Source organism: Lepus europaeus, chromosome 3 (genome assembly GCF_033115175.1).
Source record: "Lepus europaeus isolate LE1 chromosome 3, mLepTim1.pri, whole genome shotgun sequence".
In the NCBI taxonomy this organism is placed as follows: domain Eukaryota; kingdom Metazoa; phylum Chordata; class Mammalia; order Lagomorpha; family Leporidae; genus Lepus; species Lepus europaeus.
In genome coordinates this window covers 59,382,460-59,407,981 of record NC_084829.1, presented here as the reverse complement: position 1 = coordinate 59,407,981, position 25,522 = coordinate 59,382,460, and the positions used below count along the sequence as shown (strand labels likewise).

At 36.6% G+C, this 25,522-nt stretch overlaps 1 protein-coding gene across 1 annotated transcript in view; it reads left to right on the top strand.

Annotated features, from left to right (window-relative positions):
- KHDRBS2 (KH RNA binding domain containing, signal transduction associated 2) overlaps positions 1 to 25,522 on the top strand; it is a 629,201-nt gene that overhangs the window by 218,458 nt on the left and 385,221 nt on the right. Inside the window, exon 3 of the mRNA XM_062187562.1 lies at positions 23,842 to 23,958. Coding sequence (XP_062043546.1) covers positions 23,842 to 23,958 — 117 coding nt within the window. The remainder of the gene's footprint in view (positions 1 to 23,841; positions 23,959 to 25,522) is intronic.

Sequence of the window (25,522 nt, the reverse complement as noted above, 5' to 3'; positions counted from 1 at the left end):
AACCATTACAAAGGACATATCAGGAATGCACATTTGGTTCAACATCTATATAGACTGATTAATGCAATATCCCATAGTAATTAAAAAACACACAGAAACCATCTGTATAACCCAATAGATGCAGGAAAAGAATCTGAAAAAATCCAACACCCTTTCATGATAAAACAAAATATAAATAATCAAAAAACTGGGGCTATAAAGAAATGTTCCCAACCAGAAAAAGAGCTCTGTAAAATCCACAATTACATAGCACATTCAGTGGTGAAAGACTGACTCCTTTCTCCCTAAGACTAGGAATATGACAAGGAAGTCAATGTTTGCCTTTTCTTTTGCATTAGATGAATATTCTATCTGAAGCAATTAGGCAAGAAAAGAAATAAAAAAGGATCCAGATTAGGATAGAAGAAATGGGCCAGTTTCTATTTTTGGATGATATCCTGTATATAGAAAATTTAAAGGATAACTAAAAATACTGTTAGACTAATAAAAACTTCTAGTCAGTTTTGCAGAACACTAGATTAGGACACAAAACATTTACATTTCTCTAAAATAGTAATGAATATTTTAAAAATGAAATTAAGAAAATAATCCCATTTACAATAGTGTAAATAATAAGGATTAAATGCCTATGAATAAATTCAACAAGAGAAGTATAAGATTTGCATATTGGAAGCTAAGTAAAATAAAATAAAAAACCTTGTTGGAAGAAAATAAAGATCTAAATATGCAGAAAGCCACATAGAAACTTAACTCATGTTCATGTAGTACATTACTAATATTTTTTTAATTTGACAGCTTCATTGAAATTTCTCCTGAAACTGTGGGTGTCTTTCCCCTAGATATTGACAAGCTGATATTAATATTTATTCTGAAATAAAGATAGCCAAAATAATCTTGAAAATGAAGACAAACTTGGATAACTCATACTGTCAATTTTAAAACATATATGATGCTGCAGTATTCAAGATATATGTTAACATAAAGAAAAAAAGATCAATAAAATAAAATTGATATTTAGCAGTAAGCTTCAGCATCTTGAATCAATTGATGTTTTGCTTCATTTATTTACATAAAATGCAGATTTCAGGCATTTCATATATATGGTTTTTGAGAACATAGAGATACTTCCTTTTCTTCTTCCCACTCTCCTCCATTCTTCCTATTTCTATTTTTAATTTCACAGTGACATAATTTCACTTTACTTTATAATCACAAGCTTAAACCTCCATCATCCATAATGATTGTAGTAGTCTACATTCCCATCAGCAGTGTATTAGGGTACCTTTTTTTCTCTACATCCTTACCAGCAGTTATTATTTTTTGGTTTTTGGTTATTCCAACTGGGGTGAGGTGAAAACTCATTGTGGTTTTCATTTGCATTTGCCTAATGGCTAGTGATCCTAAGTATTTTTTCCTATGTATATTGCCAGTTTAATTTCAACTTTTGACAAATGCCTATTTATATCCTTAGCCCATTCTTCTAAATATTTAAAATTCATATATATGGAAGAAAGATCATTAATTTTATATATATATATATACATATATAGACTTGTATACATATATAATTATACTTCCCACCCTACCACCCCTCAAAGCCTTACTCCTCCTTACTTTCTTATAATTTTTACAGTGACATGCTTGCAGTTTACAATCACAAGCTTAATCATCCTCTAAGCAATTTAGCAAGTATTAACTAGAATAGCTACTGTTTATCAGGAGTATAGGCAAGGAGTATAAACAATAATCTAATCTCAAAACATCAATTTCATTCATATACATTACTTTTTTTTGTACTCTATATATTAGTCACCACAAATTAGGAGAACATGTTTGTCTTCCTGGGACTTGTTTATTTCACTAAACATAATGGTCTCCAATTTCTTAATCAGATTGTGTGTGTCTTTCTTTTTTTTTTTTTATTTTTTTCTTTTTATTTTTTTTATTTTTGACAGGCAGAGTGGACAGTGAGAGAGAGAGAGAAAGGTCTTCCTTTTGGCCGTTGGTTCACCCTCCAATGGCCGCCGCGGTAGCGCGCTGCGGCCGGCGCACCGCGCTGTTCTGATGGCAGGATCCAGGTGTGTGTCTTTCTTGAGTTTCTTGAGCTTCTTGTGTATTCTGGATGTTATTCCTTTATCAGATTTATAGTTTGAAAATATTTTCTCCCATTTTGTTGGTTGCCTCTTCCCTTTGCTGTGCTGAAGCTTCTTAGTATTGCCTGAGATTCCGGGATCTTATCCGAGAAATATTTACATAGTAAAGGTTTTACAGTGTCCTCCCTGTGTTTGTTCTAGTAAGTTGATAGTTTCAGATCTTAGGTTTACATCATTGATCCATTGTGAGTTGATTTTTGTATAGGGTGCAAGGTAGGGGTCTTGTTTCATACATTCCATAGGAGATCCAATTTTCCCCTCACTATTTTATTGAAGAGACTATCCTTTCTCAGGGAAGTGATTTTAGCACATTGGTCAAATATTAGTTGGTTGTAGATGTTTGAATTAATTTTGGGGGCTTCTAATCTGTTTTGTTGGTGTACATGTCCATTTTTGTGCTAGTGCTATGCTGTTTTAATTATATATACATTGTAATATGTGTTACAATCTGACATTGTGATACTTCTGTTTTTATTGTTTGATTGCCTTAGCTATCTTAAAGGCTTAGATATCTTAAGGCTATCTTTGATAGCCTTAGCTATCAAAGCTATCTTGTGTTTCCATATGCATTTTATGCTTGTTATTTTTTAGATTGAGAAGAATGACCTTGGTATTTTGATTGTAATCACATGAAATATATAAATTGCTTTGGGTATTAGCATTTGATATTAATTTTTCCAATCCATGACATGAAAGATTTTTCCTTTTTTTTTTTTTTTTTGGTGTCTTCTAACTTCTCTCTTCAATGCTTTATAAATTTCATTCTACAGAGCTTTCACTTCCTCAGTTATCCCCATGTGGGGCCAGTGCTTGGTGTAGAGGGTAAAGCCACTCTGCCTGCATCGCCGGCATTCCAAATGAGCACCAGTTCATGGCCAGGAATATATTGAATAGCAATGGTGAAAGTGGGCATCCTTGTCTGGTTTTAGATATTAGTGGAAATGCTTCCAGGTTTTCTCCACTCAATATGATGCTGGGGATTGGGGCCAGCACTGTGGCACAGTAGGTTAACACCCTGGCCAGAAGCTGCTCCACTTCCTATCCAGCTCTCTGCTATGGCCTGGGAAAGCAATAGAAGATGGCCCAATTCCTTGGGCCCCTGCACCCATGTGGGAGACCTGGAAGAAGCTCCTGACTTCTGGCTTCAGATCAGCACAGCTCCAGCAGTTGGGGCCAATTTGGGAATGAACCATCAGCTGGAAGACCTCTCTCTCTCTCTCTCTCTCTCTCTCTCCCTCTCCCTCTCCCTCTCCCTCTCTCTCTCCCTCTCCCTTTCCCTCTTTCTCTCCCTTTTCTCGCTCTGTATATCTCTGACTTTCAAATAAATAAATAAATCTTTAAAAAAATATGATGCTGGCTATGTGTATGTCATATATTGTCGTGACTGGATTGTTGTAAGTTCTTCTGTACCCAATTTGCTCAAGGCTTTTTATCATGAAAGGATGTTGTATTTTTTTTTTTTTTGACAGGCAGAGTGGATAGTGAGAGAGAGACAGAGAGGAAGTTCTTCCTTTTTGCCGTTGGTTCACCCTCCAATGGCTGCAGCGGCTGGCGCATCGCACTGATCTGAAGCCAGGAGCCAGGTGCTTTTCCTGGTCTCCCATGCGGGTGCAGGGCCCAAGGACTTGGGCCATCCTCCACTGCCTTCCCGGGCCATAGCAGAGAGCTGGCCTGGAAGAGGGGCAACCAGGATAGAATCATCCGGCGCCCTGACCGGGACTAGAACCTGGTGTGCCAGCGCCGCAAGGCGGAGGATTAGCCTGTTAAGCCACAGCACCGGCCAGGATGTTGTATTTTATCAAATGATTTCTCTGAATCTATTGAGATAATCATATAGTCTTTATTCTTTAATTTGTTAATGGGCTGAATCACATTAATTGTTTTGTATATGTGGAACTATCCCTTGCATCCCCAGGATAGATCCCATTTGCTCCTGCTGGATGATCTTTTTGATATGTTGTTGAATCAGTTAGATAGTATCTTATTGATGATTTTTACATATATGTTTATTTAGTCTACAGTACTCCTTTGTGTTGTATCTTATTCTGGTTTTGGAATTAAGGTGATGCTGGCCTCATAGAAAAATTTTGGGAAGATTCCCTTGTTTTCAGTTGTTTTGAATAGATTAAGAAGTACTGATATTAGTTCTTTTAAAGTCTGGTAGAATTCAGCAGTAAAGCCATCCATTCATGGGCTTTTATGTTCATAGATTTCTCATCCATGTGTACTGATTACTTCCCCATCAACATTTTTCTCATTTCATCAAACAAATCTTCAAACAGCATTAATAAGTGCATTGTGCTTAAAGTAATATAAATTCATTTTGTGCACCAGGAATAAGAGCAGTCCTTCTTTCCTCTCCCCACCCCATTCCCCATGGGTAGCTCCCTTGCTTGGGAGCTTGCATCCCTGTGTTTTTTAGTAATCTGATGCTCATTCTAGTGAATTTCTTTTCAGGCATTTCATCCATCTCCTTGTCTTCACAGTTTAATATTAAAGTATTATTTTGTTCCTTTTGGGGAGTCATGTCATGTCCTTGTTTGTGTTTCTTACATTTGTACTTTTCTTTTAATGTGTCTGGGAAAACACATTAAGGCTTTGTTCTTTGAAATGGGCTTAGAGTAATGCCTGCTTCTCCAGCAGGTAGTCTGGGAAAACACATTAAGTCTTTGTTCTTTGAAATTGGCTTAGAGTAATGCCTGCTCCTCCAGCAGGTAGTCAGGGGTGTGGTGCTGGAGAGATCTGGCCTAAGCTCAAGGGTAGAACAAGAGTCCAGAGTGACTTCCAAGTTGGGTGTGATAGGTCTCTTTTATCATCATCAGGGGAAGGGTATATTCACTCTGCCTGGAATGTTCACAACCCCACCTCCTATCTGCTAGTGTGAACTACCCAGGGTGAGCCTACAGTGGCTGTCCAGCCTACCCATGACACATGAGCCATACAAAGGATCTATGTAGTCTGTAGCATGAGCATGAAGCACTCCACAATGACCCTCCTAGGCATTCAGACTGATTCGAGATTCTGGAGCCAGACACAATGATTGCTCAAAGACACTCCATACCCCTGTTCAGTTTATACACCTTCTCTGCAGTCACAGAGTACAGAGCTTCCACAGTCACAGGGAACAGGGATCCTCTCCCAGTCCCCTGAGCCTCTATGTCCATGCAGAGAGCCATCCTCCTCCCAGAGCTAGCTGCCTGCCTGACAGAGGTCAATCAGGTGAGGGAAGGAGAACAATATGGCCTCCTTTCACAGACTCTGTGATTGACTTCACGGACTCTGGGAATGACCCTGCCAACTCTCCAGGCCAGACTCAGTGTCAGTGGGGACCACAGATTTCTCCCTCAGACAAAATCCACTGCTGCTGCACAGGCTGCAGCAGCCTTTGCTCACCTTATATTGGGAAGATGGAATTTTGTCCCTGCTGGTCTTTGGATGCTTTGGCTAGGGAAGGGGAAAATCAATGTGCTCTCCCTTCATGTGTTAGGTAGGTACCCTGCCCTTCACCAGCTATTTTCAGGCCTGACTCAATGTCAGTAGGAATTGAGTAGTTGTCCCTCAGAAGAGATCATCAGTGGGGCATGGGTTACTACAGATTCTCAGCTTGGTCTGAAAAGATGTAGTCCCTGCTGGCTACGGGAGTTGCTGGTGGTATTGTGATAGCTGCCCTAGGTTTGTGTAGTCTTCATTGTTCCATGGAGTCTCTCTTCTTTCTGTAGACTTTACATTGAAAACTTCTCTCCAACTTTCACCTGAGAATATGGTCCGTCCTTTGTCTTTTGGTATCTTCCCATGGTCAAAACTCATTTGTCTTTTCCCTATTCAACCATCTTGGGTCCCTCCATTGCTTTTAATTTGAATCAGTTTATTTTTAACAAGGATGCCTCAATCATTCCATGATAAACAATCATTTATTCAGTAAATGGTACTGGAACAACTAGCTATACACATGTAATACAATGAAGTTGAAACCCTATTTCACACCTTTTACGAAACTTACTAGATGAGTTGAAACTACATTTTTACGAAAACACAGGAGAAAGACTGTCAGGCAAAGATGTTTTAAATATCATATGAGGAACACAATAAACAAAAAAATCCTGACTATATCAGTAAAATCATATTCTACTAATAATAATCATCAAGGGAGTGAAAAATCACAACCCAAAGAATAGAGGACTACATTTGCAAATCATGTATCTAATGAGCATCTTGTAATCAGACTACTTAAATAACTCTCTTTACCCAATAAATAAGGAGAATCAATTTAAAATTGGTATTTACTATTCATTATATGGAGATATTTCTTGAGGGATGATATATAAAAGTTAGATAGATACATGAAAATGTCTTCAGCATCATTATCCACCAGGACGTTTTAAATCATATCTACAAGGAGATACCATTCCACTAGGATGGCTATAAATTCAAACAATAGCAAACATTGTCAAGAATGTGGAAAAATTAGAATCCTTATGCATTATGGGTAAGAATATAAAATGGTGCAACTATGTTTGGGAAACAATATGGCTATTCCTGAAAATGTTAATCTTAAAGTTACCACATAACCCACTAACTTCAATGTAAAACTTTGACAGAGAAATAAACAAACTATGAAAGATCTTAAATATCCCCCAAAGGAATAAAAATATTCACTCACACTAACATTTGTATGTGAATGTCCCTAGCAGTGTCAATCAAAATGTGAAGATGATTAAAGTGTCCATAAACTATTGAATGGGTAAACAAAATTAGGTATATCCATCAATGAAATATTGTTCAGAAATTTAAAAAAAAAAGTACCAAAAGATCAAATAACATCAAATGTAGTATTAAGTTAAAGAAATTACTGGCCAGCGCTGCGGCTCTCTAGGCTAATCCTCCACCTTGAGGCGCCGGCACACCGGGTTCTAGTCCCAGTCAGGGCACCAGATTCTGTCCCGGTTGCCCCTCTTCCAGGCCAGCTCTCTGCTGTGGCCAGGGAGTGCAGTGGAGGATGGCCCAAGTACTTGGGTCCTGCACCCCATGGGAGACCAGGATAAGCACCTGGCTCCTGCCATCGGATCAGTGCGGTGCTCCGGCCGCAGCGCGCTGGCCGCGGCGGCCATTGGAGGGTGAACTAACGGCAAAGGTAGACCTTTCTCTCTGTCTCTCTCTCTCTCACTGTCCACTCTGCCTGTCAAAAAAAAAAAAAGAAATTACTAAAGATTGCTGAATGTATGACCTCATTTATATAAATTGTGCAGACTAAGCAAATGTACAGAGTGAAATTGAATTAATGGTTGTTTATAACTGGGTGGATTGTGGAGTAACTCTTAATGAGTACACAGTTTCTCTCAAAGATTATTTAAGCATTTTAAAATTAGATTTTGACAATTGGATAATCTTGTGAATATAGTTAAAAATGAATTGTAGTGGGTGAAATTTATGGCATATAAATTATGTCTTATTAAGTATGTTTATATATTCAAACCAATGGTTGAGACTTTCTAAAGGAAATATGTAATATAATGAGTAGTCAGTGGCCAGGGAAATTTAAAACTTATCAAGGGTGGATATTTGACATAGTGCAAAATATGCCTCTTGGAATGCCCGCATCCCATATCAGAGTTCCTGGGTTCAAGTCCTTGCTCCACTACTGATTGAAGCTTCATGCTAATGTGAACCCTGAAAGACAGCAGATGATGGCTCATATACTTGGATCCTACTACCCACATGGGAGATTGGGATTGAGTGCCTGGCTCCTGGCTCTGTCCTCTACTATATCTGACTGTTGGGCATTTGGGAAGTGAAGCAGCAAATAAGATACCCCCTATAAGATAGATAGATAGATAGATAGATAGATAGATAGATCTTCTCAATATCTTTCTGCCTTTCAAATAAATAAAAATACATTAAAATTTAGAATGTATCATCAGAAATCTTAAGAAAGTTTTTAGTTTGTACAGAGTCTACTTCCTTTAAGGAATCATGTATTATCAGAGCAGTCATTGAGTTCTGGAACAAGAAGCTTCCTTTCAAATATGAAGTACCTTTGATATTTTCTAATACCACTAGCTGGATATAAAGAAGCAGCTGAAATCTGGATTCCCTGCTCCTTCTCTAGGAGATCCATATTGGCTTCAGTTGGGGATTCAGAAATCAGATAGGAATACTATCTGGAATGGGTGGAAAGCAGCAGCACAACCCGAGTAACCCACACATAGACCTCAGTCCTTTAGATAATATAGAACAGATTGGCAGTATCTCACATAATAATAAAATTTAACCTAAAAATTTAACTTTCTGTTAGCCCACTATTGAAATAATATATAATCATAGGAAATTAAGCAAATCTTTTTGCAATGGTTGAAACAATCTATATAGTAAACAATAAAACACTAAGCAACACAATTCTTGATGGTTAAGCAGCCTGAACAGTTGTAAAGCTTAGGGACATATAGGACACAGAAAACAAGTTAATACTTAAATGTGTAAATATTGGAAATAAATGTATATTTAGAATATAATTTCTATAGAATATCACTTCTTTCTACATCCTCTTTGCCTTTAACAATGCCTGGCACTTAGAGTATGTTCAGTATCATTCTTTGATGGGTTTATTTATCCTTACCCAATATAAGCAACTGTATTTATTTCATGGCATGGTGTAAGAGATTTAAAAGTCTTTCAAGGAATCAGCATCTTTCATTTGCACACGTAATCATAACCTACATGTGATTTATTTTATGTGACATAAATGAAAGATTACTTCAGAAGTCAAGATTCCATCTGATACAAATAATGAAAAATGTGTTGTCTTCATTATGGTTTATTTTTAAAAATGTAAAATTTTATACTATAAGAATGTAGTTGAGATGAAGGTATTTTCATAACAGTTGGAGAGATCGAGGAAATATTTTTTAACTACTAAATTTAAAATGATGTGGTGAAAAACAGAATTATGATGCTGCATTTCACTGTACTGAGTATATATTCAATTGCGACCTCTACAAATAATTGTGAAAACCTCATTTGAATAGTATTTTAGAAATAATGTTACTCAGACAATTGTAGAAATTAAACAAATTGGGGTTTGGGTTTGAGCTTTGGCCATACTTAAGATTGGAGTTATTTTTAAATGTTGGTAGGAATCCTTTTAAATAATTATAACTTTAGCCTGGAGAAGAGGCCCCAAGTGTTGTACAAATGTGACAAAGGTGTACCTCAGAAGACATTTAAGGATGGTTCACAAATGGCAAAAACACTGAAAATATGGCCATTAAACATGACCAAAGGCTTTTTAGTTGTCTTCCTTTGAAAGGAAAATGAATAACCCAGAAAAGTGCGAAAGCATAACGATTTCTCTTTTTTATTTTTAAACTTTTGAAAAAGTTTATTTACTTGAAAGGCAGACGGAGACAGAAACAGAGACAGAGAGATCCAGACAAAGAGAGATCTCGCCTCAACTGATTCATACCCTTCAAGCATATTAAGTGATGTCTTAGCTGCTACATCAAACTCCAGCCCCGAGAATTATTTATAGCACACTGAACTGTGTTAAAATTCATGCTGGAGCTTTTTTGTCCAGCATGGTCTCAAGTCTCTTTGCCATTTCCTTAAAATATCGGTTATTCTGTAAAATTTGATATTTTTTTAAAATTTTTTTGCCAGGCAGAGTTAGACAGTGACATAGAGAAACACAGAGAGAGTTATAGACAGTGAGAGAGAGACAGAGAGAAAGGTCTGCCTTCCGTTGGTTCACTCCCCTAATGGTCGCTGCGGCCAGCGCTGCGCTGATCAGAAACCAGGAGCTGGGTGCTTCCTCCCTGTCTCCCATGCGGGTGCAGGGACCCAAACACCTGGGCCATCCTCCACTGCCCTCTCGGGCCACAGCAGAGAGCTGGAGTGGAAGAGGAGCAACCAGGACTAATACCCGGCGCCCCAACCGGGCCTAGAACCTGGAGTGCCGGCGCTGCAGGCAAAAGATTAGCCAAGTGAGCCATGGCGCTAGCCAATTTAATATGATTTTAACATGAACTGTGCTATTCTGAAACTTCTGAGGCATGTATTGATTAAGCAAGAGATGTATCCAATCAACACATTTAAGGCACACATTTTTATACTTAGTATGCAGGGACTCACCCTCTAATTGTGTATGCTTTACTGAAACACAACTATTTTGCTCTAAACAACGCAGTGTCAAAGGGGATTTTTGGGTCTTGTGGCAAGCAAGAGTGATGTCTTTTTTATGTTTACTTGTGACAGACCTTTCTATTGCAATTATTTTAGTTCCTGTGTGTAATGGCTGTAGCTGCTTTATTTTGTAATGTATAAATTCTTAGATTAAATATATTCCACTGTTTTTTTTAGCCTGGAATCCTGATTCTTCTTAATTGCCAAATTTAATGAACGTGTTGAGTTTTTCTCAAACTCTAGGCCTCTGCTATCATTACTGTTGCCTGACTTCATTTCTTGTACACGCCACTCATTCTTCATAGGCAGTCAGAAGATACTTTTAAAGTGTTGGTCATGTCACTGTCTACTTCTAGCTCATCCCCAGCCCTCTGTCCAGTTCAAATTCCTCCAATATATTGCTTTTACCTAACAGTAAAAATTCTCAACAGAACTTATGATTTACTTGAATATTTTCCCATATACCAGCCCAGCCCAAATTCTCAGCCCTTGAAAGTGAATGTCTTAATTTATCAAACTTGTCATGTTCTTGGAGGTTTCTCAGATGTTACACATTCTTTCTGGATGGTCTCCATTGACACCTTGCTTCCTTGCACCTGGTCCAACTCCCCACACATCACATCTCAGCTGAAATGCTATTTCTCAGGGAAAGAATTTTAAAGACTCCAAGCACTGTACTTAGAACATCATTGTCAATTGTTACATATTTTGGATTAATTCGTAAGTTTCCCTTCTCCTGTTTATCTGATTCTTTCGTATCCCTCTGAATATTAGTTCTTTGGCCTTCTTTTTTTTCTCTTCTACTCGTATAAACAAATGTTCCTCAGTATCTCTCATCTTACCTTTCTTCTCTCGCTCTGTTAGCAACTGCATTACTTTAGGCGGTATCTCTATGTATAAAATTACTAGACATATGGTCTCAACTTAAATTTTTCTTTTCATATCTATCCACACATGGTTACTGAACTTCTCCATTTTGCAGACACTCAAACTGAGTATGACACCTTACACTTCTCATAGACACCCAATTCAATAGCAAATCTTATTGAGGATATCTCTCCAGTCTCTGATCTCACTCCCTCTTCTGTATTCTGTGGCCATCACTCTACTTTACACTCCCAACATCATTTATCAAGATTACAACAAACAAACAGCTTCTAATGGGCTCCTCTCTCTTTAGCTATTTCTCCCCCTGCTTCAGTGCACCTTTCTCAAACATTTCTCCCTTTTTGGAATTTATTTATGGCTCTTTCTTGTTCCATGCTTAGGTTCTGCTTTCCTGTTCAGTGCTTGGCAAAAACATAGCACTTCCCAACTTTCAAATATGGAAATCATTTCTCCTTCCTTTGAATTCGCATAGCACCTCAACTCTACTTCTTTTGTGGAACTTACCATGTTCTTCATAAATTAAAATAGTTTATACATAGGCTCCTTTTCCCTTCAGTGGCGTTGTAGAATTTCTGAAAGAGTGTTTATGTTTGGTTCAGTTTGTATCTTATGGAAGTTTCACAAGATGTAGATGTTAAACAAATGTGGTTAGTGAGTGAGTGTATGGATTTCACATATTTATTGAATAAAAGCCATTTCATGGTGCTGTATTTATATTTAATAGTTAATTCTGAAACATCTGATTTCCTTACCTAATTTCTTTAACATTCATCATTTACTATTATCTTAGGTTGGAGATGGTTTTCTTTGGTAAAGTCCTCTATAAATTTCTTTTTCTTTTAAAGCATTGTTTATTTATTTTAATGGCACAGTTAGAAAGAGGGGAAGAGACAGAGTTCTTCCATCTACTGTTTTTTTTTTTAATTTTTTTATCCACTGATTCACTCCCCAAATGGCTGAAACAAGCTGGACTGGGCCAGGTGGAAGCCGGGAGCCTAGATCTCTATCCAGGTCTCCCAGGTGGCTGGCAGGACCCCAAGTACATGGGCCATCTTCTGCTGATTTCTGAGGTTTATTGTCAAGGAGCTGAATCAGAAGCAGAGCAGCCAGGACTCACAGGAGGGTTCCAATATGGGATGTCCGTGTTACAAATGGCAGCTTTAACCTACTACACCACAACTTAGCATTGCTAAGGTGTTTGAGACATGTCTAATACCATCTAGTGTGCCCTGTTGCTGGAAATGGAACACTCAACTCTTGGTATAAGGTTTGGAAGCCTACCATCTAATATTGAGGCAATATATAATTTTGTAACCAGCAAGCCCTTAGAATGTATGAATCTGTGACTGACTTGGAAAATACATATTACTGACTATATAGCAGCTAAAAACATTTACGTTGAATATTAGCAATTTGACTTTTTTTAAACTTTGAATTAATCTTAACTAATATTTCTTTTTTTAACTTTTATTTAATAAATATAAATTTCCAAAGTACAGCTTTTGGATTACAGTGGCTTCCCCCCCCCCCCATAACTTCCCTCCCACCCGCAACCCTCCTATCCCCCGCTGCCTCTCCCATCCCATTCACATCAAGATTCATTTTCACGTGCCAGGGGATTCCAATACAATCCCATCAAGGTGGCATGTCCAACGCCATCTCACTAGTCCAAGTGATCAATTTCAGTTCACAATTGATCACACTGATAGGTCTAAGAGTCAAAGGGATCACACAAACAAAACTAGTGTCTGCTAATACTAACTGAGAGAATCATAAAGGGAAAAAATTATCCAACATGGGAAGCAGGATACACAGCAGACTCATAGAATGGCAGATGTCCTAAACAACACTCTGGCCTCAGAATCAGCCCTTAAGGCATTCGGATCTGGCTGAAGAGCCCATGAGAGTATTGTAGGCATGGAAAGCCAAGACATTCTGGCAAAAAACAAATGACCTAAATGAAAGATCTCTGCAAGTGAGATCCCAGTGGAAAGAATGGGGCCATCAAAGAAGGAGGTACTTTTCTCTGAAGGGAGGAGAGAACTTCCACTTTGACTATGACCCTATCGGAATAAGATCAAAGTTGGCAAACCCTAAAGGCTTCCATAGCCTTGGCAACTCATGACTAGAGCCGAGGGAGATTACTGACGCCATGAATAGGAGTGTCAAATTGTTAAGTCAGCAACAGGAGTCACTGTGTACTTAGGTCTCATGTGGGATCTGTCCTGAATATGTTGTCCAATGTGAAGTGGTGCTATAACTAGTACTGAAACAGTATTTTTACACTTTGTGTGTCTGTGTGGGTGCGAACTGATGAAATCTTTACTTAGCATATACTGAATCGATCTTCTGTATATAAAGATAATTGAAAATGAAAAAAAAACTGGCGTTAAATTGGAAATTGCATACAAAATTAATCAATTTTTAAAAATATCATGTAGGATCTCTGTCTTTAATTTGCTGTACACTGTTATTTAATGCTATAACTAGTACTCCAACAGTATTTTTTCACTTTGTGTTGCTATGTTGCTATTGAAAATGAATCTTTTTTTTTTCATTTTCAATTCTCTTTATATACAGAAGATCAGTTTAGTATATACTAAGTAAAGATTTCAACAGATTGCCCCCACACAGAAACACAAAGTGCAAAGTACTGTTGGAGTACTAGTTATAGCATTAATTCACATTGTACAACACAGAAAGGACAGAGATCCTACTTGAGGAGTAAGTGTACAGTGACTCCTGTTGTTGATTTAACAATGGACACTCTTGTTTTTGGCATCAGTAATCACCCTAGGCTCTTGTCATGAGTTGCCAAGGCTGTGGAAGCCATCTGCTGTTTCACTCTTCAAATGGTCACAAAGCCAGAGCTTGGCCTATTTGAAGACAGGAATCCAGAGTTTCTTCCGGGTTTCCCACACTGGTGCACGGGCCCAAGTCCTTGGGCCGTCTTCTGCTTTCCCAGGCCATCGTGGCCAACTGGGGGGTGAACCAGTGGATGGAAGACCTCTCTCTCTCTCTCTCTCTCTGACTCTCCTTCTTCTCTCTGTGTAACTGTGACTTTTAAATTAATAAATAAATCTTTAAAAAAAAATCCAGTGAAACATGTTGTGTTGGTTAATTTTACTTATAACACAATTTAAATATTTGATATTAGAAAAATTCAAAAAGCTAATTAAATTGCCCAAAAAACTTCTTAAACATAGAAATTATTGCAAAATAACTGTTCAATGAGTAAAGCATAAATGAATTCAACAAACACACGATTTTTAAAAAACACAACTGAATAAAATGCTTTCAATTATTTGAGAACATTTAACATACTGGAAACACAGCTGTATTCACTCTCATTAAGTATTAAAGAATATTAGAGATTACCCCGTTACTAAATTATGACTACTACACCATGAAGATACTGTTCTGTAATATTTGATTTTTGTCTTTGTCTTTGTTTTTACGGAATAATTGCTTTAAAGAAAAGGTTAGAACTAATAGCTGTCAGTGAACTGATAATCACCTGTGATTATTGCTTGAAGAGAGACTAAATATACACTGAGAGAGAAGGAGAAAAAAGTATTTTCAGAACAAATGTTGCATTGGCTGCTTTCAGAGTTCATCTTAAATTTCAAAAATAAGCAAGATGAAAAAAAATTAGGGAACCAGCTTCATCGCTACTTTTGATGTATCAGATCCCAAATAGAAATGATATCTACTCCTTCATTAAAAGGAAATCCTCTGAGCAGTTCCTCCATGTTTGCTCCCAGTACTCCAGATATTACAAAAGGGATAAGACAACTAAACTGTAATAGATAAATATTTGTGACCAAAAAAACTGGCAGATTCTATATTTACAAATTGAAAACACATACACAAATATATTTTAAAAACTTCATTGTATATGGGTATTATTTATAAGAGATACTTTACCTCTGTTAAATCCTTGAGATATTTTAAATTAAAAGCTGATCATGTCTTCATTCTGTTAGATGTCTGTGTTCTGTTCAACAGGTACATTGTAAAAGAAAGAGGATGTTTATTTTACAGCTTTAAGACAATTTGATTTTAAATTGTCATTTGTTAGAAATAAGAACTATGGTGTTGAAATAGGAATACTGGAAAATGTGTCACAAAAATCAAGACAAACAACAGAGAATTCTGAGTGGAGACCTTGTATTTATTCTGTCAGTAACTTGTCCTGAGTCAGGATCCTGTGAAATGCTGTCTCTTTTCACAGTCATCAGCATTCCCAGTGGAAACTTCACTTTGAGTGCTTTGGTATTTTTGACTTTGATGGTTTAGAACCATCAATAAAGGGGAAAAAAAAGTTTTGTATAAGCATACTAAAGAGAAATTCCAATAGATTTTCCTCAACTGAAATGGTTCTATTTAATTTCTTGTGAAAGTTATGTAATATTAAAAGAGTATGTAAAACTTTCATGTCAAATGTAAAAAAAGTACAGTGAACACCTGTGAACCTGTAAGTTAAAGCAAAGTCTAAAACATCACCTGTTGTTTTGAATGTAATTGTATGTTTTCCTCTGACAACATTCCCTATTCCCCATCCCCAAAGGATAACTAAATCCTAATTTTTGTGTTTATTATACCTGTTTTTTTAAGGAATAGATATACTTATATTTTCATGTATTCATAAGAAAGTCTTTAGCATTTTTTTGTTTTTGAGTAATGTAAAAACAGTGGCATGTATATAGAGATTGAATTTTCCCTCAAAATTTTATTTGTAGAAGAAATACATAGTTATACTGCTATAAAATATTGTACTGTCATAGTTATGTAAATATGTCCTGATTTGCTCATTCATTTGTACCAGTCAGGGCTCTGACACGCAAACAAAGCACTTTAGATCTGCCATAGCCTGTAATTCATGGTTCATATATATTTTGAAAGAGAAGAAGAGACTTCTGAAAAATTGCCACTCATGGTCAGTTAGGAGCTGAGCCCAAAGCCTCAGATCACTGGAGAGAAACCACAGCTCCAGGAAATTCTGTAAAACCCATGGTGAACGCAAAGCAAGAGTTTTGGGAGAGCCTGTGAATCTGGCCACAACCAATAACTTTTTCTTCCAGTTCATATGGGGCTCCTGAATCCATAGTGTGGGAAGTCATATGGAGGTCAGCAATGTAACCATGTCTGACACTCATGACACTAATGTCCTCTAATTCATATGTACCTTCAAAATCAGTAGATGGCACATTGCTCATGAACTGAATCTCATTTTTCCCCAATTACTTTTGCTCTTACAAAGCAAACTTTGCATAGTCTTGCATATGTTCCAAGATTTCTGTAAAAGATATACTTAGGAATAGAATTTTGACGACATATGTTAAAAACCTTACAGATTTATGAGGCAGTGCCAAAAGAGTTGTATCCACTTATAAAAACTTAAGGGTGAATGGGTACCCATGGCTCCTTATTCTAACGCATGTTGCATCTCTGACTTCATTTTTATCATCACAGTGTGTTAAGTTCTAACGAAGTTGAAATTCTCCAACTTTTTTTGCTATTAATGTTCCTTCTTCAATGACATATACATTATTTTATCTTCCATGGATTTATTTATTTTCCTTACCATTTTATATTTATTTTTGTAAAATTTTTATTGGTAGCATGGTAAATTTGTTTCTTAGATTTTCACTTTCTTTGTAATGTATTTTGATGAAAAGATACTCTTAATTTTAACCAAACTATTTTATAGTTAGCATATTTTTGTCTTGTTTTAAAACATAATAGATACTATTTTTCCAAATTTTTTCCACTACTTCTAAAGTTTTGCTACTTATACCTAAGCCTGTAAACTAACTAAAATTCAGGGTGGTGGTTTTTGATATGATATAGGAAGTAAATTCATTTTCTTACTATTAACAACCAATAATTCTAAATATTTGTTAGTGCTTTCTTTCGATAGTTTATTTGTTCTTTATTGCTTCTGCAACTGTTACTGCAAGCTTAAACATAGTGCCTTAAAACAAATTATTATTTTATATTATCAGAACCAGAAATTCAAAATGGTTCTTAAAAGGCTAGAATCATGGTGTTTGCCAGATTCTACTCTTTTGCAAGGCTCTGTGGGAGAACTTGGCCCTTAGCTTTTCCACCCAATCATAACCACCTGATCCTTTAGCTCAGTGCCATCTTTCATCTTCAAAGCTGTCACTGCAACCTGGGCTCCTGTTTTCATGTCTGCCTCTCTGACTCTGCTGCCTCTCTCATTTGTAAGGCAAGCCAGGCGTTTCCAGATAATCCAAGAGACCCCTTATCTCAAGATCACCAGTTTAAACAAAGATGAGTAATCACTTTTACAGGGTAGTGAATTACAGATTCTGATTATTAGAGCATGGACTTTTTTTTTGGAAAACGATTCTGCCTACCTTATCAGTGATTTACAGCGAAGATCCTATATCATTTTAACATACACATGAGTCTCCTTTTGGATACTGGTCCCTATTCCTCTATTTGTCTGTCTCAGGATTGCATGTAGCACACTATCATAATACAGTTTTCTAATGAATCTTATTTTGTGATGGGAGCAGCCATCAACTTACTCTTTTGCTTCTGACAGTTTTGGGTATCTTGAAATTTCACTTTTGCAGAAAAATTTTAGAACTATCCCTTAAATTATCCTAAACCATGGTGTAATTCACTGGGGATTGCTTTGAATCTATAGAAGAAATTTAGAGAGCTAGACATATATATGGTATTGAGACTTTCTATTATGAACATTATGTGTGTGTGTGTGTATATATATAGTGTGTTTAGCAATATATATTTTGAACAGTTGTTGTGGAATGAGAAGGCCATGCCAAGATGACCGCTGGCAACAGAAACTGCCTGGCAACAGACTGTGATTGGGTGGTTTCAGGAAACCACATGACAGCAGAGTCTGCCTGGCAACAGGCTGTGACTGGATGGCTTTAGAAACTGCCTGGCAACAGGGTGTGATTGGTTAGGGTATAGACCGCCCCTTGACCAGATTGGCTGCCTTGGCTATATAAGCTGCTGTAGCAACTGAAATAAACGAGTCTGCAGGCTGCTTGCCTCAGGCCTGCTTTCACCCGACTCCCGGGGTCTGTGTGGTGACTCCATGCCTCTTGCCCCTACTACACTCCTCCTCCCAGAAATGAATTCATGACAACAAAGTCATAGATCATTTTTCCCTAACAAATTTGCTTTATATTACTGTTATAAATGGAATTTCTTTTTAAAAAAGTATTTTCTAATGATATGTTTCCAGCATACAAACATATGATTGATTTTATATTGACTTTTTAATAAAGCAGCTTGCTAAGCTCTTGTACTAATTATAGTAATTTTCCTGCAAACACATATATACATATATATAATTATGTAGGTGGAAAATTTTTCTTACTTTCTGATATTTATAACATTTAATTTATCTTATTCAATGGCTTTAATATTTGGTACTGAACAGAATATTAAGAATGTGAATTTATACCTTGTGTCTGATATTGTTTTACTATTATATCTACTATTCTTACTCATTTTAAGTTTAAACCTTCTATTGATTGAGAATATTCTCTTATTTTTCAGGTAAGTGTTTTTATAATGAATAAATTTGAATTTTACCAAATCATTTTATTCAAATGAAATATTGGCCTATTTCTACATTAGTTTGTAAATTATAATTAATAGTTATAAACAATAAACTACTTAGTCTAAACACTATATAATGACTATTGTGTATATATATAACATTATGTTATTATGTTGTTGAGTTGGTTTTTTGTTCCCCCACCCAGTGGACTCAGTCTATAAATTTCATATTTCTATTTATTTTGGCATCAAAGCTACACTTGTTTGATAGAGTGGTTGAGGGATATATTTCTCCATTTATTTTTCTGAAATACTCTGCATAAATTGTAGTGACACATTTCCTAAAAATCTAATAAGACTCTGTACAATCACTTTATAATACATTTCATTGTGATATAATTTTAAAAATATCAATATGACTTTTTAGACCAGTATTTTCCTTTTCCTCTATTTTGGCTGAAATTCTATATGTAATGAAATTCACTGATCTTTAGTGTATAGCTTGATGAATTCTGAAAACAAACTATAGAACAATTCCATGAACTCAAATGTTATCCTTATGATACTTTTCAGACAATCCAGCCCTCTCTGTTCAAAATGCAGCCACTCTTTTGAATATTAGTTTTATAATTCAAATGTTGTGATAGTGGAATCTAACACAATGCATTCTTTTATTTATTTATTTATTCTTTTTTTAAATTATTTTTTGACAGGCAGAGTGGACAGTGAGAGAGAGACAGAGAGAAAGGTCTTCCTTTTGCCGTTGGTTCACCCTCCAATGGCCGCCGCGGTAGGCGCACTGCGGCCTGCGCACCACGCTGATCCGATGGCAGGAGCCAGGTGCTTCTCCTGGTCTCCCATGGGGTGCAGGGCCCAAGCACTTGGGCCATCCTCCACTGCACTCCCTGGCCACAGCAGAGAGCTGGCCTGGAAGAGGGGCAACCGGGACAGGATCGGTGCCCCGACCGGGACTAGAACCCGGTGTGCCGGCGCCGCAAGGCGGAGGATTAGCCTAGTCAGCCGCGGTGCAGGCTCACAATGCATTCTTTTATTTATGGCTTCTTTCACCGAAATGTTCAAAAACATACAGCCATGTCAATGTGTCAATCAATAACTAATTCATGTTCTTATATGTATCAACTTCTGTCCACTCTACAAGAATGGGTGTTGGTTTATTTCTTGTTTAACGCATTAAGACCCAAGTTTTCCAATGTGAAAATATCTCAAAGATATATACATTTCAAAATTACTGTAAGTAGTATACTTACTACTCAATTTAAGTTGTTATGGGTGTCTTAAATATAGGATGATAGGATGTAATAGGATAATGATGACTATAAACAAAATGTCATGAGCTTTATTGCATAAGTTGTTTTGTGAAAGTACATTTTTATTTCTCTTGGATAAAAATTTGAGATCATAGTGGAGCTGTATATTTAACTTAATAAATAAATATCAGTCTTCTTGCAAATGTAGCTTTGTCATTTAAAACCATCAGGAGACTAACGTGGCACAAAGTGTTAAGCTGCACTGGCTTCCCATACTGGAGTGCAGGTTAGAGTCCCAGCTGCTCTGTTTCTGATCCAGCCTCCTTCTAGTGTTCCTGGGGCAGAGGATGATGGCCTGAGTGCTTCAGCCCCTGCTACCCATGTGGGAGAACCAGAGCGAGTGTAGGCTCCCAATTTCCTCCTGACCCAGCCCTGGCCTTTACAATTATTTGAGAGTGAACCTGCGGATAAATGACCTCTTTCGCTTTCTGTCTCTGTCACACTCTCCTACTCTCTGGAACTCTGCCTTTAATCTAAATAATATAAAACTTTAAAAATATTAAAATAATAGAATTTCCAACAATGTTTACTGTAGTGATTTCACATTCTATTGACATTGTTGTCGCTCTAATTTAGGCATCCACTGTGGGTGTGTGCATTTTAGTATTGATTTAATGGAATTCTTTATAGATTCAAGATAGTATTCATTTTTCAGATGAATGTAAGGGGAGTGTTTTCTTGCAGTCCAGGCTTGTCTATTTAATTTTTAATAGAGTTTTGCATCAGAGTTTTTGAGGGCTGTGTAAGTATTCTTTCCTTCCTAATAAGTAATGTTTTCCTCACCCAATTTCATAAAGTTTTTAAATGCTTTCCTTCTAGAATATTTATAATTTTATCTTTTATACATATACCCATAAGTAATCTCAAATTAAGGTTTGCCTCAATGTGAGGTAGTACAGAAAACTTTGTATGCCAGGGACCACCAGGGCATCATCTCGGCAATATCTTGAGGAAAGAGACAAGAACATCATGCTTGCATTCTTTGGAAGGCTAAGGATGCTGGGAACAACCATCTTGTTCCTTAGGTGATAGGAAGGCTCGCCACAGAGGCCTTGGGCATCTTGTTCCAGCATAAAGAGGCATCTGTCTGTTTATTGCACAAGATGTTTCTCTACTCCTCATGAGATACAGCCTGAGACAAACAGCCAAGGATCTGCTTGTCTCACAAGATGCTCCTCTCTTCCTCATGAGAGAGAGCCTGATGCATAACTCCACATAGGGGAAATAGTGCTGATGTGAGCAAATAGGCACTCGTGAGGCAGCAAGAATGAATGTTATCTGAAGGGGTTGGAAGCCACCAGGACAGGCAAAGATGTTCCCCTCCTAACATGGAAAGAATCCCTCTGGCCCCTTGCTATTCCATAATCACTTGTTTTTGTCTTTATTCATTGCATGCCATCCCCTCTTCACCATGGAAAAGGTGCTGTATGGGTTGTGTCAATGAGTATGTGTTTGCTTTTATTTTCTCCTACTTTTCTACACATAGATATGAGATTGTTTCAACACTATTTGTTCAAAAGACTTTACTTTTCAAATTTTGTTGCATTGGCACTTTTCCAGAAAGCCAAATGATATTCTGTATGTAGTTTGGATATTTTATTGTTCTATTTATCCATTTACCTACACATACAACAATCTACTCTCCAGTACAATATTGAGTAATATGGTAAGAGATGACAGTTTTGACTTTATTTTACACTTAGGGGAAAACATTTACCTTTTAATTTACTCTTAAATATTGCATACTCTATTCTAAAAACATTTTAATTTTGTATTTTTTCAGTTAATGAGATATAATTCACATATCATATAATACATCCATTTTAATTATATGGTCCAGTGGTTTATTAGTTTGTTCAGTGTTGTTTATTCATCATCACAATTAATTTTAGATCATTTTTATAGAAAGGGGTGTTTGTAATAAGTTTTTTTAAAAAAGATTTATTTGCAAGAAGAGTTACCGAGATTCAGAGGCAGATAGAGAGACAGAGAGAGTCAGAGACAGATAGAGATCTGTCATCCGCTGGTTCACTCCCCAGATGGTCACAAAAGCCAGAACTGGGTTGATCTGAAACTGGGAGCCAGGAGCTTATTCTGGGTCTCCCACATGTGTGCAGGGACCCAAGCAGTTGTGTCATCTTCTACTGCTTTCCCAACCCATTGCAGAGAGCTGGATCAGAAGTGGAGCAGCTAAGACTTGAACTGGTGCCCATATGGATGCTTGCTTTACCCACTAAGCCACAGCACCGCCCCAAAGTTCAATTTTTTTAATTTATTTTTTAAGTAATGCAAATTTTATATAAGTACAACTTGAGGAATATAGTTATTCTTCCTACCATATTAGCCCCCCCCCCACACTCCCACCCTTCTTTCTCCTCTTCCTTCCCTTGCTAGTCTCATTCTCCATTAAGATTCATTTTCAATTAACTTTGTACAAAGAAGACCAACTCTATACTAAGATTTCACAGTTTTCACATGCACACACACACAAACATACACACTTATTAGTGTTAAAGTTTTATTTTTTTAAGCTGAGGGGTAAAGCAGTTTCTGTACTGTAATAATGCATTAAACTATACATTTTGTGTGACTTTCTATATATCTTTTATTTTGCCCTTTGTTATAATCATATTTTTCAAAGAATAAGGTTTGTGCAATGCATATTAAAGATAGAAAACAAAGAGGTGGAGTAATTTTAAGTTTAGGAATAACCTGTAGTTATTATACATTTTTATACACTGGTATTGATATTCCTGAGAGGGCAATTAAGAAAGCTATCTCATTCTTTTTTAAAAGATTTATTTATTTACTTGAAAGGCAAAGAGAGAAAAGCAGAGGCAAAGAGAGAGGGAGAGGGAGAGGGAGAGGGAGAGGGAGAGGGAGAGGGGGAGGGAGAGGGAGAGGGAGAGAGGTGTCTTCCATTTGCTGGTTCACTACCCAGATGGCCTCATTGCCTAGAGCTGGGCCAATGCAAAGGCAGGAGTCAGGAGCTTCTTCCAGGTCTTCCACATTGGATGCAGGGGCCCAAGAACTTGGACCATCATTCACTGCTTTCCCAGGTGCATTAGCAGGGAGTTGGATTAGAAATAGAGCAGCCTAGACTTGAACCAGAGCCCATATGGGATGCCAGTGTTGCAGATGGCATTTTATCCTGCTATGCTATAGAGCTGGCCTCTTTAATTTTTTTTAACTTTCCTTTATGTGTTCACTTCTCTAATTTGCTGATTCTGAGATCAACTCTAACAGAAAATGTAAACCCAATAATTGATTGAGTTGTTTTATTCCCAATCATGAAATTTGTAATAAAATCATATGGACATAGGCAATATTTAAAACACATGAATATTACATTTTATTTTTAAAATCACTTTAAAATATTAACTTTTATGATTTTTAAGGTCCCTAGACAAATTAGAATAATTTATTTCAATCATCTACTTGAAGAAAAAAGGCTTAAGAATTTTATTTTCATAGTAAGTGATCTGTTTATTTATCTAAGTAAATGATACGCTTAACATAGTACTAATCTTGGCATTCCATTAAGAACAGATACACCTTTTAATATGGGTCTTAGTTAAAGATCTAAAATGGCTTCAGGTTGGGGAGAGGGAATGGCATAAATCTTCAAAGGTAAAGTTTGAAAACTCCACAGCTCATCAATTATTCTTGGCATAAATCATCCTTTTACTCTACCCTAAAACAGATGTTCTATTGATTTTGTTTTGTAGTTCAATTTTGTGGGGAAATTGCTTGGACCAAGAGGAAACTCCTTGAAGAGGCTACAGGAAGAAACAGGTGCTAAAATGTCTATCCTGGGTAAAGGATCAATGAGAGATAAAGCAAAGGTACCCAACTTGGAATTTGATATTTTGCGTACAATGCAAGAAAAGTATCACACCAGTGATTGCTTTTCAAGCACACCTGCACTGCGTTTCTGTCATTGGCTGTGATTTTCACTTTGTGGACCCTCCTGTCGCACATTATATTATCTCTACCTGCTTAGAAATCAGTTATTACTCCCACTTCGTTGACAGCGTATATTCTATGTTTTCATTCTCTACAAGTCCATTTTGTAGGTTTCCATCAAATCATTTTCCCTTTTTGCTTTCTCTGTGGGAAGTTTCTGTATGTCTGCGTTGATTTCCTTTTGACTCCCTGACTGGATGCCTTTTCTATCTTCAATCATATCACCTAATCATATCCACTGTATGATTCTTTCATGTTATCTCTCTACTCTATTTCGTTTTTATCCTCTTACCTAAAGCAATTTCAAATACTCATCTGCAAAACTTAAAATTCAGATTATTTCTCAAAATGTTTCCATATTAAACAGCTCACCTCTCTCCTAAAGAACAATAAACTAAAGTGTTTATCAGTTTGATATTTGAAATTATTTCTTTCACATCTGAACTGCACCACAGCTTTCTGTTTTATACATGGATGATTTTCTGTGTGTTAGAGTTCAATGTTTAGGAGAAATAACTATTTATAGAGACTTATTCAAAAAGAATCTTTGTAAATTCATTGGGAAAGGGTGGGTATATATGTAGTATAACTTAGTCAGCCTATATTTTTATAGTTTGATACATTATTTTATTATGGAAAAGGAAATGATTAAACATTTGTTTCTGACCAAAAGAGTTCTGTCTTCAAACTATTAAGGAGATATCTTAGGTGAGGAATTTATTAGCACCACGCTCTAACCAACTGAGCTAACCAGCCAGATAGGTGAGGAATTTATAATGAGAAATGTTACCAGTGTTGAACAGTATATCCTGCAGGAAATATTTTATCTTTATCATAAAAAAGTTTATATTTGGATTTTAAGCAAGATACTCTGTATGGATGCTTTTTAGTGACTCAAGAGTTGGTACTATAAATTGAAAAAAGAATAATTTTACTAGTCCTTTCTTCTGGATATTTATTTGGTTGGTCTGTTATGTGTGTAATTTCTAAAATAATTGTATTATTATAAGTCCTCCTGCCTGAAGTTTCTCTGACCAAATTTAGAAGAAATATTACAAGTGTTTAAGAACATCTAATAATGCAATAATCTGTTCCCCTCTGCTATAATCAATTTTGATTTTCTTTATATTTGAGGTATAATTGCCATATAATAATCTGTAATTTCTTATATTCTTCAAAATTTTTTTTGTTCTCCAACATCTCATAGTCTTACACAATAACTTTCTTATTGTGTGCTTTTATACTCATATTGTAAGATTGAGGTCAGGCATTGTCTTCCCAGCAGGCCCTTGCTGAATTCCTATAATAGGCTAACTCACTTTTTATCACTTAGCATATTTTACTGAATTATCCAATTACACTGTAAGCCGTCACAAGCTGGAGAAATGTCCTAGTCAGCTTTGTATACCCAGAACCTCTGCTAGTCTCTCTGTATCTTTTAAA